At 36.9% G+C, this 16,521-nt stretch overlaps 2 protein-coding genes across 3 annotated transcripts in view; one reads left to right on the top strand and one right to left on the bottom strand.

The window, feature by feature from the left end:
• Positions 1 to 202: 202 nt before the first annotated feature.
• LOC135694348 (major facilitator superfamily domain-containing protein 8-like) lies at positions 203 to 4,189 on the bottom strand. Its single transcript, XM_089109737.1, has 4 exons — positions 3,444 to 4,189; positions 2,607 to 2,722; positions 1,167 to 1,325; positions 203 to 561 (listed from the first exon to the last, which is right to left on the bottom strand). The coding sequence occupies exons 2-4, from the start codon at positions 2,608 to 2,610 to the stop codon at positions 440 to 442; spliced, it is 285 nt and encodes a 94-aa protein (XP_088965863.1). The 5' UTR covers positions 2,611 to 2,722; positions 3,444 to 4,189; the 3' UTR covers positions 203 to 439.
• A 3,352-nt stretch (positions 4,190 to 7,541) lies between these two features.
• LOC135694340 (major facilitator superfamily domain-containing protein 8) overlaps positions 7,542 to 16,521 on the top strand; it is a 36,394-nt gene continuing 27,414 nt past the window's right edge. Inside the window, exons 1-6 of one of the 2 annotated variants that reach the window (XR_016143960.1) lie at positions 7,542 to 7,614; positions 11,184 to 11,260; positions 11,973 to 12,088; positions 12,728 to 12,771; positions 13,931 to 14,174; positions 14,845 to 14,958. Coding sequence is in view for 1 of the 2 variants with exons in the window: in XM_089109767.1 (XP_088965893.1) it covers positions 11,223 to 11,260; positions 11,973 to 12,088; positions 12,728 to 12,771; positions 13,931 to 14,174 (442 nt within the window). In the remaining variant the exon portion in view is untranslated. The remainder of the gene's footprint in view (positions 7,615 to 11,183; positions 11,261 to 11,972; positions 12,089 to 12,727; positions 12,772 to 13,930; positions 14,175 to 14,844; positions 14,959 to 16,521) is intronic. The other variant, XM_089109767.1, reaches the window with a different exon arrangement.

Raw genomic sequence — 16,521 nt, 5'->3', positions numbered from 1 at the left:
GAAATAGGGTACTTATCCGCTTTTGAGAAAAAGGGTAGTGGTCTGCACTCCCAGGACGCAGTTGCGCAAAGTTGGCAAAAAACCGTTCAGTTTTTGGTATAAATGATCTTTCGTGAACTGTCTTCATTATTTGGGCTAATATCGAAGAAACTCTTAACGAAGCAAAAAGTAAAAATTGTGGTCAAGCATTAAAAACAAAAAAATATGACATAAAAAGTTCTTTTGCATCACACTCAATAGATAGCTTCTTGGTTGGTCCATTTGTTCCTTAAAGACTTATTATGAATTCGATTAATATCGTAACCCTATAAAGAGTCTAATTTAACTTATCTGTCTTAGAGAATTTTCAAATTTCTTATCTGTCGAAAGAAAGAGAATTCTTTCGAATGAATTTTCAAATTCGGTACTTCAGCAAAAAACAGTCACAGAGAAATATGATCTACCCACCTGGACCTAATGTAGACCAAAATTCTTCAAATGCAACCAGGACTTTCAACGTATTGTTCTTCTCGTTTTTCGAAGTTGACTGGGAAGCCACAGTACGAAAAACAGCTACATCTCCTGGCAAAATAAATTGTGATGTCTATCCAAACATCAGATGGGGTAGAAAGGGCGGGGTGGGGGGTTCGTGGTTTAAAGCTGAATTTTTGTGACGCGTGGCCTTCCATTGAATGCTGCGCAATGATACACCAACACTAATAGAGTTCTGACTTCACGAAAACCTATTTTTAGAATTTTTGAATTTTGGCCACATTACATAAAAGATCACCACAAAATACTCTCAAATATTGGCCAACTATGTCTAAAATTGGTTGGGATATTACCAATGAAAGATTTGCATTGAATGAACAGAGACCAAAATACAGAGGTTTGATGGGGAAAAAGCCAATACACATGTGGCCATATCTCAGCCAATTCATAACTCATTTGACTGATTTTGCAAAGTTAGAAATATTTCATTATGCTCTTTCAGGTTATGGGATCAAAATTAAAAATTCAAAAATAAATTTTGGTAAGACGTCATCATTAAAGAACTCTTTTGATGGTTTGCTTAGGAATCGAAATAATGATAGCGCCATTCCATTTTAAGATGAAATCTCAGACTAGAGATTTTTAATACAAATCATTTAACTACCAAATACAAGTAAAGTGAAGTAGCATTTTACCTGCTGAAAAACCAACAATGAGCCTTGCCAACAGAATCAACATTTTCCCAGCTGGACGGTACTGGCACCAAGCACCAAATATAATGGCACCAATAATCTGAAAAATGCTGTAACCACTAAATATCAAACCCAGAAACTGAGCATTAACGTCTTGGCAACCTACAAAATTGAAGCAGAATTTTGTTTAAATGCATTCATATTTTAGCATACGTTGTACAATCTAAGTCCTGTATGCCACGTCCTACAATCCACTGTACGTTACATTCTACGTACTACGTCCTAGATTGAACATGCATTCGTTGGCCTATTCTGACAAAGAATCAATGGATGAAGAACGGGGAGAAGAATTGCGAAGGAGAATGGGAGAGGAAAGGAGAGACGAGGCTATGGAATGTTCGTTCCCCTTCCATTTTCCTTCGCTCCGTTCTTCATCATTTGATTCTCTGTGGCTCTGACACCCAGGGTATCGTTGGCGTATCAAAGTACCTTTATGTTGTGAGAAAGAGGAGGAGGAGGAGGGGGGGGGGGAGGGGGGTTGTGACGAGATTCTTGCAAACGACCAAATATTTTGATTTAATTAAGTCAAGCTAAGCTTGAAGATAAAGTATAAGTTAATGCAGGCTGTTCACATTCAATTAGGCCATTTTACAGTTATCTCTTTGATCAAATACAATAGATTTGATCAAATACAATAGATTGTAGAAAAATGAGGAAAATTCCCTTTTGCAGATAAGGCCAAATTGACGGTAAAATGATTGAAATTCTAAAAAAGTAGAATGTAGTTGAAATAATTGTGAAAAGATAAGATGGAAGATCTAAAAAAAAATGTGTTTTTGAGGATTATATTTTTTTGGAAATGTGTCTAATTACAAGCATGAAAGAAACCTATAGGGACGTTTGAAACGGGGCACGAGCCCCTGAACCTTAGCGACCTTTTTAAAAACTTTTAGAAAATTGCCCAGTAGAAAATTTTTTGAGACATAGTCCCGCAAATTTTAATGTTTCCAATGTCACTGAATAGAAAGCAAATTGATACGATTGATCAAAAATAGGCAAATATTTTTTTTACTTATAGTTTTCAGGAAAACTTGGGAGAAGGGAAGGGGGTGAGGAAAGAAAACTTTGAAAACTGTTGAAACATTGCTTGAAATGAATTGGGTACATGCTTTGGTTGTTTTAAGAAGCTTCAAGAAGAACATTGATGTTGCTGATGACAGTATTGCAAGTAATTGTGTTTCACATTAAGCACCACCAACTAATAAGAGAAAAAAGACCCCATACAGATTTAGAAACATTTAGGTTTTTCAATAATTTCGAGTCGAGGTTTTCAAACAAGATTTGACAAGGACTTAATGTATGTATTGTGAAATCAGTACTGACCTGAAGAACAATGATAATACTTCAACTTGTGATAAAATTATTCAATTCAATTTCATTTACCCATTGCACTGAGTGCCTGTGTTAAGTAAAGGACTCTTATTGTCCTCCATCTTGATTTGTACTCTTCAGGCGTCTCATGTGGATCGTAATATTTTGTTTCGTTTGCCACATTGTACCTGCAATACAATAACGCGTATCATACCGGGTAGGGATACTCTTGATCCAATACGTAACTTTCATTTCAGACTACATTGTGCCTCAGACTTCAGACCTTTTGAAACTCTGATTATGATTATGATTATGATTAATGTTTAGCTCTTAGAAATGCGCCTGTTTAGCGTAAGACTTTCCATTCAGATGAGCTAAATTGAGCGCCGCAGCTCTTTTAACTAGCAGAAAATTTTCTCTAACTTGTTACAGAAGTGAGAATCAAGTCAAAATAGTTTTATTTTTCAAGTCAAAATTTTAGACTACAAAACTGCAAAGTCCAATCAAGGCTTGGACTGGGAAACAAAACAAGCCTTTTCTGTGGTCGTCTTTTCTTCAGAATTTCCTTTTCTTCAGAATTGACAACGTAGTTACGCCACAATCAAAGCCTCGATTACCTCAAACAGCCATACAAAAGACCTCTTTGTGAATCCGTGACAAAATCGTCTCGGATAGGTGTTTACACTGTCCCGTTCAAAAACGGAACCGTGACGGTACAAAATTCGTTCGCTTTCAAAGCAGGGTCCAAACTGTTCCGGATAGCAGAGCAAAATCGTCACGGTTCCACCACCCGATCGTTCCACAGTGCTGGTGTAAACGGAAGAGCGAACCGCGACAGTTTTGTCACGGTTTCAAACTTGCACGGGCCGGTGTAAACGGGGTCTTAATGATCAAAGTTTGATAACAAACCTTCTCAGGTTTCTTTACCCCAAATCACTGGCAAAGTATGAGTTGTTTGATCAGATTTTCATCACAAAAGCTGTAACTGCAGCATATCCAGGTGATATTACAGGAAATTTGGAAACCGAATTGCGGTTATTTGCAAAGGAGTCCAAGAAAGATACTGCAGACAAAGAGTCAGTTCTTGAAATTGTAAATTTGATGCTGGAAAGCAGAGTGAGTTCATCCTTTTCAGACGTGTACAAATTTCAAACTCTGTTTGTAACAATTCCAGTTACGGTTGCCATACCCTGGGTACCAGACTCACTATATAAAGTAATAGAGAGTCTGGTCTAGTGCGCCCCATTCTCGTTCTGGTGAACTTACTTGAAAGAACTGAAGTCTATTTAACAGACTAGGCCTGTGAAACAAGACTGTCAGAAAAATAATAAAGAAACTCAGTAGTCAGAGGAGTTTTGGGAAATCTTAAAGCAAATGTGTTTTATTTAGTTCTTTAAAGTCGACCTTTTTAATACAGTGGTAATAGACTTTTCTGCCTCAAGATAACAATCAGGTTTAAAACGCCATTTGGCAGCAAAAAACATGTGCGAAGCATGAAATTAAAGTTAGCACAATGCAGTTATTAAATGTTAATCATTATCAAATTGTTAATCATAGTCTTTTGTAATTTTCCCCATAAATTGTGTGTACTTTCAACGTCTACTTCCTAACTGTGAAGGCAGCGCGCTTGGACACCGCGGCGGTTAGAATCATCACGTTGGAAGCCAGTCTGTAGAGTATGGCATGTGCACACCGGAGATATTTTTGTGCAAAACCTGTTGCACACCGGGTATTTTTGGGTGTGGCAACTAAGATGAAGATGAGCGTGGCTGGTTGTGGTCCCATAGAAAATTCTGTGGCTTCTATTGGAATTACCCAGATAAAAAGAAGAAAGGGCGGGCAAAAGAAGAAGGCATGTGAGGCTCCTTCGCATTTTTACGGTAAAATTCAAATTTACAAACTTTAACCACAACAGGGGAAAATAGCTGGTGCACACCAGCACACCAGAAAGGTTTGGTGGTGCACACCGGCACACCAGGCTTTTTGCTCGTGCACACCGGAGATCTCGTCGAAAAGTGCCATACTATGCAGACCGGGTTGGAAGGTCACCACAGCAAATATGGGCAATATGACAAGCGAGGCCCCGTATGCCAGGCGAAATATTAGCTATAACTGATTTACTGTGTTTGTCGTTGTTTGTTCTCGGCGCCTTGCGGTGTTTCTTATCTACTGCATTTCACTGCAAGGCCTAATTTCTTTGCAACGAGAGGCACAGCCTGGAATATCAGAGACTTTCCAAAGCCAGTTGGCAATATGGCGAAGGTGTCTCTTCTCTCTACAAACAAGGCTTTCAATGCTGTTCTGTGTTCAGTTCCACAACATACGTAAAATATTCTTTGAGTACAGTTTTAACAGCATCTTCAAACTCAATCGTTACGGTCGCTAGCATTTATTTATGCTCTGTTCTGTTCTTTGTTTTATACCAGAGCTAGGTTTATTGTTTCGCTGTGACCTTTGAACGTACAGAAATCTGTACACTCTCTCCTGATTGGTTAATATCAGCACACCAGAACGAGTATGGGGCGCACTAGACTAGACTCTCTATTTTATTTCATATATAGTGAGTCTGGTACCCAGGGTACGGTTGCACAGCTGAGAGATCATATTCGAAACTTATTTTGATTAAAACGTACTTAAGGTCAAATATATCTCAAGAAAGACTCGATAACTTGGCAATACTGTCCATCGAAATTTCAGAAGCCAAATCAATTGATAAAACTGAACTCACTGAGCGATTCGCAAATATGCAGTTTCAACAACAGTAATGATAATTTTTTCAAAAATACTTGGATCTTTGATCAACTTGCAAAATGAGACAGCTCTCTGTCCTCTCCATTCTACGACATCATCACGAGATTTAACCCATTCACTCCGAGCATAAGTTTCGATCTTTGATTTTGAAGTCCATACAAAGTGTGTAAAGAATAGCAAATGCCAAGCAAAAGTTTCAACCCCGCACGCAGGATTACTGGGGAGGCGGGATTTTTCTTACAATCTATAAAATACAAGTGGGATTACTAGAGAGGCAGAAAGAAAAAGGGAAGCAGGAATATTCGAGAAAAAATACGTATGGTTCTGTGAAAAATTATCGATGCAGGGTATTGTTGTAAAAAAGTGGCAGCGGATAAATAAGCCAAAGAAATATCTTGCGATCAAAGAGAAACCAAGGTCCTCTTTCTTTGAAATAAAATGGTATTAAACAAATACTTTTATTGCCATCCCAAGCTGCCCCTTAGACATGATGCTCTGAAAGATTATCAATGTAGAGTATTTAATTCACTTTTTATCAATACTTATGCAGAACAATCTCAGTAATTGCTGCTCTACGAAGAAGTCGAGTTTGGGACTTGTTTAAAGCAGGGGAAATATTCCCAAAAAATAAACAAAGAGAGCTTTAAAATATTTTGGCCAAATCTGCATCATTCTGAATATATTAACTGTCAAATTCTAACAGGGGTAAAAGGTCAGCAGTGGCACAAGTTGCCTAGAAGATGGTAAGGATACACTTTAGGACATCTGCTTTTTTGCAGAAAAATCTTTATTTTAGTATACACCCTTTTTATTCATTGTGAATCCTTTTTGGGTTATGTTTTATACATCTTTCGCAATTTTTTTTATTTTTCTATTTTCAATTAATTCTTTATATTGACAATTTAAATCTATAGCTAATGACCTGGGTAAGCCAAAAAATTGAATTTCAGTTATTGCATCAACAATTTATTAACACCAGCAATTAATAGATTAAAAATTAGCATGCAGTTTGCATTTTTTTTATTCTTCAAATGTGCTAAAAATCCTACAGAAACCACCAAACCTTTAACAAGAGCATTGCACAATCTGCAGTTACAAGTATTTCCATTAAAAAAACAATTGCTTTCCTGTGAAAACGATATCCGGACCAAGGGTTGATAACAGAGCGATAAAATTTGGCTCTGCTGTTATTGCTTAACAGGCCAAGTTCCAACTTCACCTCTTTTTGAATATCTGAATGTTTGGATGGAATGGACTGTCTCGTACGTTTTGTAAGAGATGTGATGCAAGTTTTTGAAACCGTGCTAACCTAACAGTTGCCCCTCTCTCGACGAGTTGAAGCAAGTCTGGCGCCCCTTTTTTTGTAATTATGCGCCCCTTTTGAAGAATGAGAATCAGGTGAAAAAGTTTCTGAGACCGATAGGTTAATTTGCTTCAAGGATTACCTCAAAGTTATGTTGTTTATTCCGAAAATGGATCTGAAATTGTTGTATACAGCAAATTCTCGTCATCAATTTTAGAAAATTTTTCAGCGCCCTCCACTACCAACTGCCCCTCCTCCAAGTTTGCTCTGGATCCACCCTTGGACGGAGGGGTCTTTGTCGTGCATTTTGTAAAAGAGGTTAATTCAAGTTTTGAGACAGTGCTAACCTGACATAGGGAGATTGTAGATCTCAATGATTATTATCAGTTTTATACTCTGTGATTTGGGGCATAGCTTAGGTTTGCATGATAGTTGCAATTAAAGTTCTTTTTTTATGCTTCCCCTGTCGAAGGAGAACAAAGACTTACTAGCGACTCATATACATATCCAGCCATTCTTATGTTTGGTAGCCTCTATCAGCTTTCTTATCTTCTTTGCAGGTCTCAAAGGGGATTGTACCCCATCTACCTTGTATGAATCAAATCTTTTGTAAGTTTTATTTCATGGCTTTTTCCTGTTTTATTTTCGTAAAGAAAGCAAAGAATGACATTATATTTTGGGGTTGATAATATTATAACCCCAAAGAAAGGGGCTTGGGCACTTTGATATAGCTGTATTATTAGCCACTTTTTACAAGAATACCCTAAATCGATAATTTTTCACAGAACCATATCTACAGAGGCTGGATTCTAAATAGGGTTTGTGGCTATATGCTTGACGCCTCATTACAGAGTGATAGAGGTTTTTTGTTATGTGTCCATTGGGGTTTTTTGGTTGCTTGCACTCATGGCAGTTAAATACATTGTTACGTAAATTATCTTAATAGGAACATTTTTTCCTTATCTGTATGTACTAGCCTGTTCTATAATCGCATTGCTACTGGCTACAATGTTTCCTGTCAGTGTGGTAAGTTTGTTTATTGACAATATTCTTAACTCTTTAAACGAATTTCAATAGCAAGCTGTCGTTTCAAATATTTAATGTTGCAATATGGTAATCTATTAGACCTTCATACAAACAAGAATCAAGGCCACATGCAGCAAATTCTTAGCGCGGAGGCAGTAGTGGAACAAAGATAAGTGTTTTAAAATCCGAGTCAACGCCCAAAATCTTGCAAAATTACTGCAAAGAATATCAACAGCTTCTTTTTGCGAATGTCGAGCCTTTCTGTAACTGTTTTTGGAAGAAGTAGGAAAGTAATTGTAGGAAATTGTAGCAAAGGGACGCAGATTTACAAAGTTAATTCCAAACTTGCGCTGCAGCGATTGTCTTAGTTTCAATTTTTGTTTCTTTTTTATTCACCAGTTTTTCTTTTTATGCATATGCATAGTTTGCGATAAAATAATCAATGAAAGTAGCGATTTGAAATAAATTGAAAAGTTTTCACAGAAGAAGTTTGTTTTTTCTGCTCCAGCGGAAATTTTTCTATTGGCACGCGGTACTGACTGGAGAACTAAGTCTTGGGTCAGATTCTTGCGTTTTTCTCATTGACCTATTTTGAATCATGACAAGTAGGACCGATAATAATACAGAGTGCAGCTAGTTTTGTCTTCAGATATCCTCAAAAGACAGTAGATTTCAATGAAACTTTCTAGCGCCAGCTTCTATCGAAAGTTATGAAAATAGCAAAACTCTGTATTCATTACGTATTTTGAAAAAGAAATAAACCTTGGCCCAAATTTAATGGACTTCTATTCCAGCTGTCAATTTAATTTTAAATTTGCTCTTCCAAAGATGAGATGCCAATTGTACTCTGCCTAATGAAAAGGAGATGTAGTATCGTTTTTCTTACAAAATATGTTGAATCAAAAGAGGTCGTGATAATTATTGTCATTGGCATGGTACTATGAGATTTTTTGACATACTTTTAATATTTGACATACTTTGACATTTAATGTTTTTAATAAGTATGCTAAACTCAAAACTCAAACTCAAAACATTTCATTCACAGCAATAATTAACTACTACATTTCTATTTAACACTTGAACCACAAATAACAATTATTTTTTACAAAAAGAAAAACTGCAAACAGTAGATAGTTCAAAGTTTGGTATGTTTGCTGTCGTACATATGAAAAGAACTCACAAGGAGCTATCTAGGTCATATGCCCGATTGGACGTTTATAGGTGTAGGTGTTCGATTTCAAAAGAAGAATGTGAATGAAAAATAAAAAGGAGGAACATCAAGATAATATAGGGTTAGTATAATAAGATATGTTAATTGGTTATACTAAAAACACAATAGTGAGATGCATGGTGGTAATAAATTTTTAATGATAATGTACAAAATTTGGTTCAAATAAGTATATCAATTCGACTTTAAGAAATAACTTTTCAGGTTTTTGATGAAAGATGACTTATTCGGTAACTTTTTAATTTGCAATGGCAGGGAATTCCAAATTTTGACTCCTTCATATACAATTGACTTTTGTTTGTAATTTGTCAAGACCAAAGGGAAAGAGAAGTTGTCATTTGAAGACTGTCTTGTTTCATGCTGATGACATATATTTGCTTTAATGAACAGGTTGTTGAGTAGGTCATTACCGTTTTCATGATAAATATCAAACATGAATTTAGCAACTTCAAGTTTATACATGTTATCAAAGTTGAGAAGATTATGTTTTTTGAATAGTGGTTCACTATGAGCTTGGTATTTGGCAAAATTGATCACCCTAACTGCTCTGCGAAGGCTAGATTTTAATGGCTCCAGATTAGCTTTATAAGCACTTCCCCAGTTTAGTATGCCATAAACTATGTGAGATTGGATAAACGATTTATAGATTGTACAAAGTGTGCTTTGAGGTACCAAGTGTCTTGTTTTGCATAGTAAGCCAATGCTCTTTGAGATTTTAATATTTAGTTGCTTAATATGTTGTTTCCAATTTAAGTGTTTGTCAATGATTATGCCAAGATATTTAGTGTAGTCTTTTTGTACTAGCTTTTCGTCATCAATTTGAAGGACAATAGGTTTATCAGGCTTTTTTGATGTGGATTTATAATCAGAAAATTTTATTTTGATACATTTAGGAAAAGTTTATTGGCCAGTAGCCGATCGGAGATATTTGCTAATTCTGAGTTTACTGTTTTCTCTAAGGTTTGTAGGTTTTTTGTGTGAAAAAAGAAGGCTTGTTTCATCTGAAAAGAGATGAAAATCCAGCTTTTGTGAAGAAACATATATGTCATTAATGTATAGCAGAAAGAGAAGTGGGCCTAAGACACTTCCTTGTGGAACTCCACAGTTAATAGATAGGTCGATTGCCAATTCGCCATTAACTGAGACAGTTTGTTTTCTTTCTGTAAGGTAGGATTTGAACCAAGAATGGGCAATTCCTCTTATTCCATAGTGTTCGAGCTTATCTAGCAGAATACCATGATTGACTGTATCAAAGGCTTTAGAGAAGTCTAGAAAGATACAACATGAAAAACGTTTTCCTTCAATGTTTTCAACTAGCTTTGTGCAGAGATCTAAGATTGCCAATGTTGTTGATTTATTTTTTTGAAATCCAGATTGATGCCTGAAAATTATTCTGTACTTGTCTAAAAAGTTAACCAAACGAGAGTGCATTGCCTTCTCTAGAAGTTTACTAAAGATTGGTAGGGTTGAGATAGGTCTATAGTTAGTAAGTTCAAGTTTTTATTTGCCCTTGTGTATTGGTGTCACTTTTGCAAATTTCAATTTCTCTGGAAAAATTCCTTTTTCAAATGTTGAGTTATTAAAGAGAAAGGCAATGAAATTGTGTACCTTACTAGTCTAATGAGTTTTACGGGTAGATCATATGAGTCATTGGCTTTAGTTTCGTCTAAGTTGGCAACTAAGTCATTAATTTCTTGAGGTGTAACGGGTTGAATAAAAAAGCTTCTTGGGTTTGGTGTTTTAAGATAATTTTTAAACTTCTTGGTGGGGGGTTTCATTTTGTCATTGCTAAATGTGTCCTTTGATTGTCTTTATTTTAAAAAAGGACAAGGGCTTTCAAGGAGCAACTTTGCAATTAGCAATCAAGAGTTTTTCCCCACAAATGAAATTTCGGCAGTGGAAGTGAATTTAAAAAATTAAAAAAATTGTATGTAAGGATCAATTTCATATCATCTTTCTGCGAAGACTACGTTTGCTTTCCGTAGATGTTGAAGCAAGGGCGCCTGCGCCAGGAGGGGGGGGGGCAGGTGGCTCCCCTTGCCCTCGTAAAATTTAGCATTTTTATTTGTTTTCCTGTTTTTTAACTTTTTCTTGGCACTGTGCCCCTGCTGCTCTCTTCGTGTGCAGGCTTCTCTGTGTTGCAGCTATTTACTTTTCAAAATATTTTCCAATAGATTTTTAACTAGCTGCCTTGGAGGGGCTAGAGCCCCTACAGTTACTCACCCCTAATGGCTGCATGTATCAGTAAGATTTTGGAATAAGTAAAAGACATTTTCATTATGTTAAAAAAACAAAATTCGTATATTTTCCAGGGTTAAGTGTTTGTTTCTTCCACCTGTAGATTAACTGAGAAGAAAAATGTAAATTCGAAAAAGACTTCATGGGTATGGAGAAGGAAAAGCTCCTTAACGAGACAAGGTAATTTTATATTTTGAAATGAATAATTTTAAATTATGGTTCACAAAAAATCAGGATTCTGGTTTCTTATTTCTTCTATTCTAAGAATTGTAAAATAGATTTCCTTTTTCTCATTCATTCCATGTAAAGAAAAACAAATGATTTGACTTTTTATACAATTTTGGACATAAAAGACACGCAAATGCTACAGCTTTTTAAATAAAACTGTTTTGACTTGAAACTCACTTCAGAAACAAGTTAGAGAAAATTTTCTGCTAGTTAAAAAGCTTGCGGCACTCTATATAGCTCACCTGAGAGGAAAACCATAAAGATAATAAAATCTAAATCTATGGGAAAATCTAACGTTGCACAGGCGCATTTTACCTTTTTGTGCTACGCAAAACTGCGCACGCTGACTAATTACAGCAGGGCCTGTGCCACAGGAGGGCCGGGGTGACCATGGCCCCTCACCTTTTTGCGGAGAAGGTAGTTTTAGAGCTGCAGTAACAGGGGTAGGAAGCACTGGCCCCCTAGTTTTTATAGCCTTGCCCCCCCCACTTTCAAATTTGTGGCGCAGACCTTGTACAGGCGAATCTTTCTAAAACAATGTAGTCTAGAAGGAAAGTAAATAAAGTAGATACCCGGTATGATACGTAGCAAACAAAGTAGATACCCGGTATGATACGTAGCAGATAAAGAGATACCCGGTATGATACGCGTTAGTGTATTGCAGGGACAGTGTAGCAGGGGAAACCACAGATGATGACGAACATGAGACGCCTGAAGAGTACAAATCAAGATGGAGGACAATAAGAATCATTTACTTAACTCAGGCACTCATTGCAATGGGTAAATAAAATTAAATTGAATAAATTTATGACAAGTTGAAGTATTGTTGTTGTACACAAGGTCATGTTGTACACCAAGACCTTGTAAAAAATTGTTTGAAAATTTCGGCTTGAAATTATTTCATCTTTTTGCTCTTATTAGTTGGTGGTGTTTAATGTGATACTTATTTACTTGCAATACTGTCATCGGCAACATCAATGTTCTTCTTGAAGCTTTTTAAAACAACCAAATCATGTACCCAATTCATTTGAAGCAATGTCTCAACAGTTTTCAAAGTTTTCTTTCCTCACTCCCTTCCATTCTCCTAAATTTTCCTGAAAACTATAAGTAAAAAAAATATTTGCCTAATTTTCGATCAATCGTTTCAATTTGCTTTCTATTCAGTGACATTGGAATCATTTGAAGTTGTACTACGAGGTACTACGTCTCAAATAAGGGAAAAGTTTCTAAATGTTTTAAAAAGATCGCTAAATTTTGGGGGCTCGTGCCCCGATTCAAACGTCCCTGTCTTTTAGGTTCCTTGCGGGCGTGTAATCAGACACATCTTCACAAAAGAATATAATCCTAAACGGCTCAATACTATTAGATAGTCCATCTTATCCTTGCACGAATATTTTAACTACATTTCTGCTTTTTTAGAATTTGGAATCATTTTACCTTCAATTTGGCCTTATCTGCAAAAGGTAATCTTACTAAATCTTTTCCACAATCTATTGTATTTGATCAAAGAGATAACTGTAAAATGGCCTAATTAAATGTGAACAGCCTGCTTTAACTTATACTTGACTTTATTAAATCAAAATATTTGGTCGTTGTAATGTTTTCTCTATATTGGGTGCCAGAGTCTTTCGCAATAAGGGCTAATCTCTTTCGCAACACTCTCGTCACAGCCGCCCCCTTCTCACAAGGTGAAGGTACTTTGATACGCCAACGGTACCATGGGTGTCACAGCCATAGAGAGTCAAATGATGAAGAGCGGGGCAAAGGAGAATGGGAGGGGAACGTAGTTTCCATAGTCTCGTCTTTCCATACTCTCGTCTTCGCAATTCCTTTCCCCGTTCTTCATCATCCTTTCATTCTCTGTAGCTCTGGCACCCAGAATATGCCAACGAATGTATGTTCAATCTAGGACGTACTTCATAAGATGTAACGTACAGGGGATTGAAGTACGTGGCATACAGGACTTAGCTCTGGGGGAATGGCTATCTTTTCCCTGGATGGGGTGGCCAAGTCGATCGATTTGAATAAAAAGAAGGTGCTGCATTGATTGCCAGGGTGCATTCCATGTACGATCTTCGGCGTACACTCCATTCACACCTTTTATTAGATTGTTTACAGCAAGTAACAGCGAAGTGTTCTACCTACCGATCAGTTTTGATGGTCCTAGCCAAATGTTACAAGCAAACAATTTTGGCGTCCTCTTGTCTTAATTTCCACCCACTGAACAAAACGTTCCCCTTGGCGCGAAGATCTTCGGCGTACACTCAGGTTTTTTTGGCGTTCTAAGTGCAAACTTATAGAAAAAACATTTTTGGCATACGTAAAATCTTGAAAACAAGAAAACATATGACACAAATGTTGATTGGGCCATGGCAACGAAACGTGCTTCGATTGTTCATAGCCAGTTAGAGCAAAGTTTTCTACCCGTATACGATCAATTTTAATGTTTCTAGCCAAATATTACAAGCAAACAATTTTAGCACCCCTTATCTCCATTTGCACCCATATTGAGGGGCCATGGCCCCCTGCCCCCCCTTGCTACCACGCCACTTGGACTTAAATTGTACGACGTATCATAAAAATTTGAATGCATGTAAATAAAATTCTGCTTCAATTTTGTAGGTTGACCAAGAAGTCAATGCTCAGTTTCTGGGTTTGGTAGTTAGCGGTTACAGCATTTTTCAGGTTATTGGTTCCATTTTGTTTGGTGCTTGGTGCAGGTACCGTCCAGCTATCGAGCCATTGTTGGCAAGCGCTTCTCTTCGCTTTATTGGGAATTTCTTGTACCTTTGTGCTGAAAACTATCCTGGTTTTGCTGGGAAAATGTTGATTCTGTTGGCAAGGCTCATTGTTGGTTTTTCAGCAGGTAAAATGCTACTTCACTTTACTTGTATTTGGTAGTTAAATGATTTGTATTGCAAGTCTCTAATCTGAGATTTCATCTTAAAGTGGGGTAGCAATTTGCACTATCGTTATTTTGATCCATATGCGAACCAAAAATACAGTTCTTTACTGATGACGTCACAACAATCTACTTTGAGAATTTTTTAACGTTGATTCCATAGCCTAAAAGAGCATTATAAAATATTTCTAACTGTGTAAAATCAGTCAAATGAGTTATGAATTGGCTGAGATATGGCCATAGGTGTATTGGCCCTTTCCTCATCAAACCTCTGTATTTTGGTCTCTGTTCATTATTTTATGAATAGAGCCAAAATAACAGTGATTCATTAGCAAGTTTCAAATCTTTCATTGGTAATATCTCAACCGATGTTAGACAAATTTGACTAAATTTTCATATCTGGTGTTGAACTTATGAGTATTTCATGGTGATATTTCATGCTGTGTGGTTAAAATCTAAAAATTCTAAAAATAGGTTTTAGTGAAGTCAGAACTCTACTAGTATTGGTGTATCACTGAGCAGTATTCAATGAAAAGCCACGCGTCACAAAAATTCAGCTCTAAACCACCATCCCCCCTACCCACTCTTCTTCCCCTTCTGATGTTTGGATAGACAGCATAGTTTATCTTGCCAGGAGATATAGCTGTTTGTCGCACTGTGGCATCTCAGTCAACTGCAAAAGACGAGAAGAACAATGCATTGACAGTCCTGGTTGTATTGGAAGAATTTGGGTCTACATTAGGTCCAGGTGGGTAGACCATATTTCTCTGTGACTGTTTCTTGCTGAACTTACCAATTTGAAAATTTATTTCAAAGAAGATTCTCTAAGTTAGATTAGACTGAATCGTATCTGTTAATCCTGTCAAGTCCATTGCACGCAACGATGAAGTGTCTAAGGATCACGTGTCGCGTAAATTTTCTTAGAGACTCGGTGGCTATTGCCCCCCCCCCCCAACGTGGAAAAATTTATAGATTTCTATGGTAAGGGGTTCTTAAAATCACTTATTACAAATTACATGCCTTTTTAGCACACAAAAATCTCTTTCTCAAGTTAAAATATTTATGGAATTCATAATAAGTCGTTAAGAAAATAATGGACCAACCAAGAAGCTGTCTATTGAGTGTGATGCAAAAGACCTTTTTATGTCGAATTTTTTTCTTTTCAATGCTTTAAGCTTGACCACAATTATTACTTTTTGCTTTGTTGGAGATTTCTTCGATATTAGCCCAAATAATGAAGATAGTTCACGAAAGATAATTTATGCCAAAAGCTGAATGCTTTTTTTGCCAAGCATAAACGCATTTTTTGTGAAATGTGTGACATTACTGTATGAAAAAAAGTTTTGCATTTTCAGAAAAATTAGTTTTTCGCCATCTAAGTTTTTCGCCATCAACTAGTTGAAACGCCGTCAAAAGTAGTTACTGAGGAACTTCATGGGAAATTTTTCAAACGTGTCAGCAAATAGGCCCTTGACACTCCTCTCGAGCAAAACAGCTACAGACGGTCTTGGGGGTCTAGACCCCTATCATTTTTCTCAAAAAGGAAAAAGGGGTATTTTCATTAGAAAAAGGCTTTAATATTTTGGTTATGACGCTAAAAAGAATGGTCACAAATGACACATGTAATGGACCTAGCAGATGTAATGGACCTCGCAGAAATAATATAAATGATTTAGTCTGACATTTCACGCACTTGTTTGGTCATACGTCATCATGTTGCAGTAATAGCGTCTATCTTCAAGCCCCAACTCTACAGCGTGTTTTATGATGCACTACGCACTGGCTTTGAAGAAGAATGGTTCTGGGACTCAAAAACCAAAATAAAGGCACAAGACTTTGAACGGAAAAGGGCCTCTACGACCTCTGGTAAAAAAGTCAGAAGAAAGAAACCAAGACATCTTTCAGTCTGTTTCAATGGCCCATATAATTGAACGATTCGTAGAGGACCTTTGTATGAAACAAGCGAATGTAGAGAAATATTCGCTGACTGGTATTAGAAAGCAGTAAAGATGGTACAATAAGTTGATGTTCAGCTATTCCATTCCTTGAGAGTATTACAAATCAGCTGAAGTCAAGGCTTGGGGACAGAAACCAGGTGAAGTCAAGGCTCGTGGAACTGTACCACCTCCTCCCATTCTTAATGCGAAGCAAAGAATTCAATGTTGACCATTTGCAGAGCAAATTGTCTTCGAATATGGAAGATGATGGGCTGCTTTTCAAAAGTGAGCTGACACTGGGAAAAAGAGATGACAGCAAGGCCGCCGAAAAGGGGGCCAAGAGGGGAAAATTGCCCTGGGCCTCGAGTTCTAGG

This window comes from Rhopilema esculentum, chromosome 8 (genome assembly GCF_057945365.1).
Source record: "Rhopilema esculentum isolate cy_ngs chromosome 8, ASM5794536v1, whole genome shotgun sequence".
NCBI lineage: Eukaryota > Metazoa > Cnidaria > Scyphozoa > Rhizostomeae > Rhizostomatidae > Rhopilema > Rhopilema esculentum.
Note: the sequence above shows the minus strand (reverse complement) of the source record. Positions and strands in the feature narration are given on the sequence as shown.

What these genes read in the sequence shown, in the direction of transcription:
- LOC135694348 (XM_089109737.1), bottom strand. An exon ending in CATTGTTGGTTTTTCAGCAG is followed by an intron (nt 562 to 1,166) that starts GTAAAATGCTAC and finishes TTATTTTGCCAG; the next exon opens with GAGATGTAGCTGTTTTTCGT.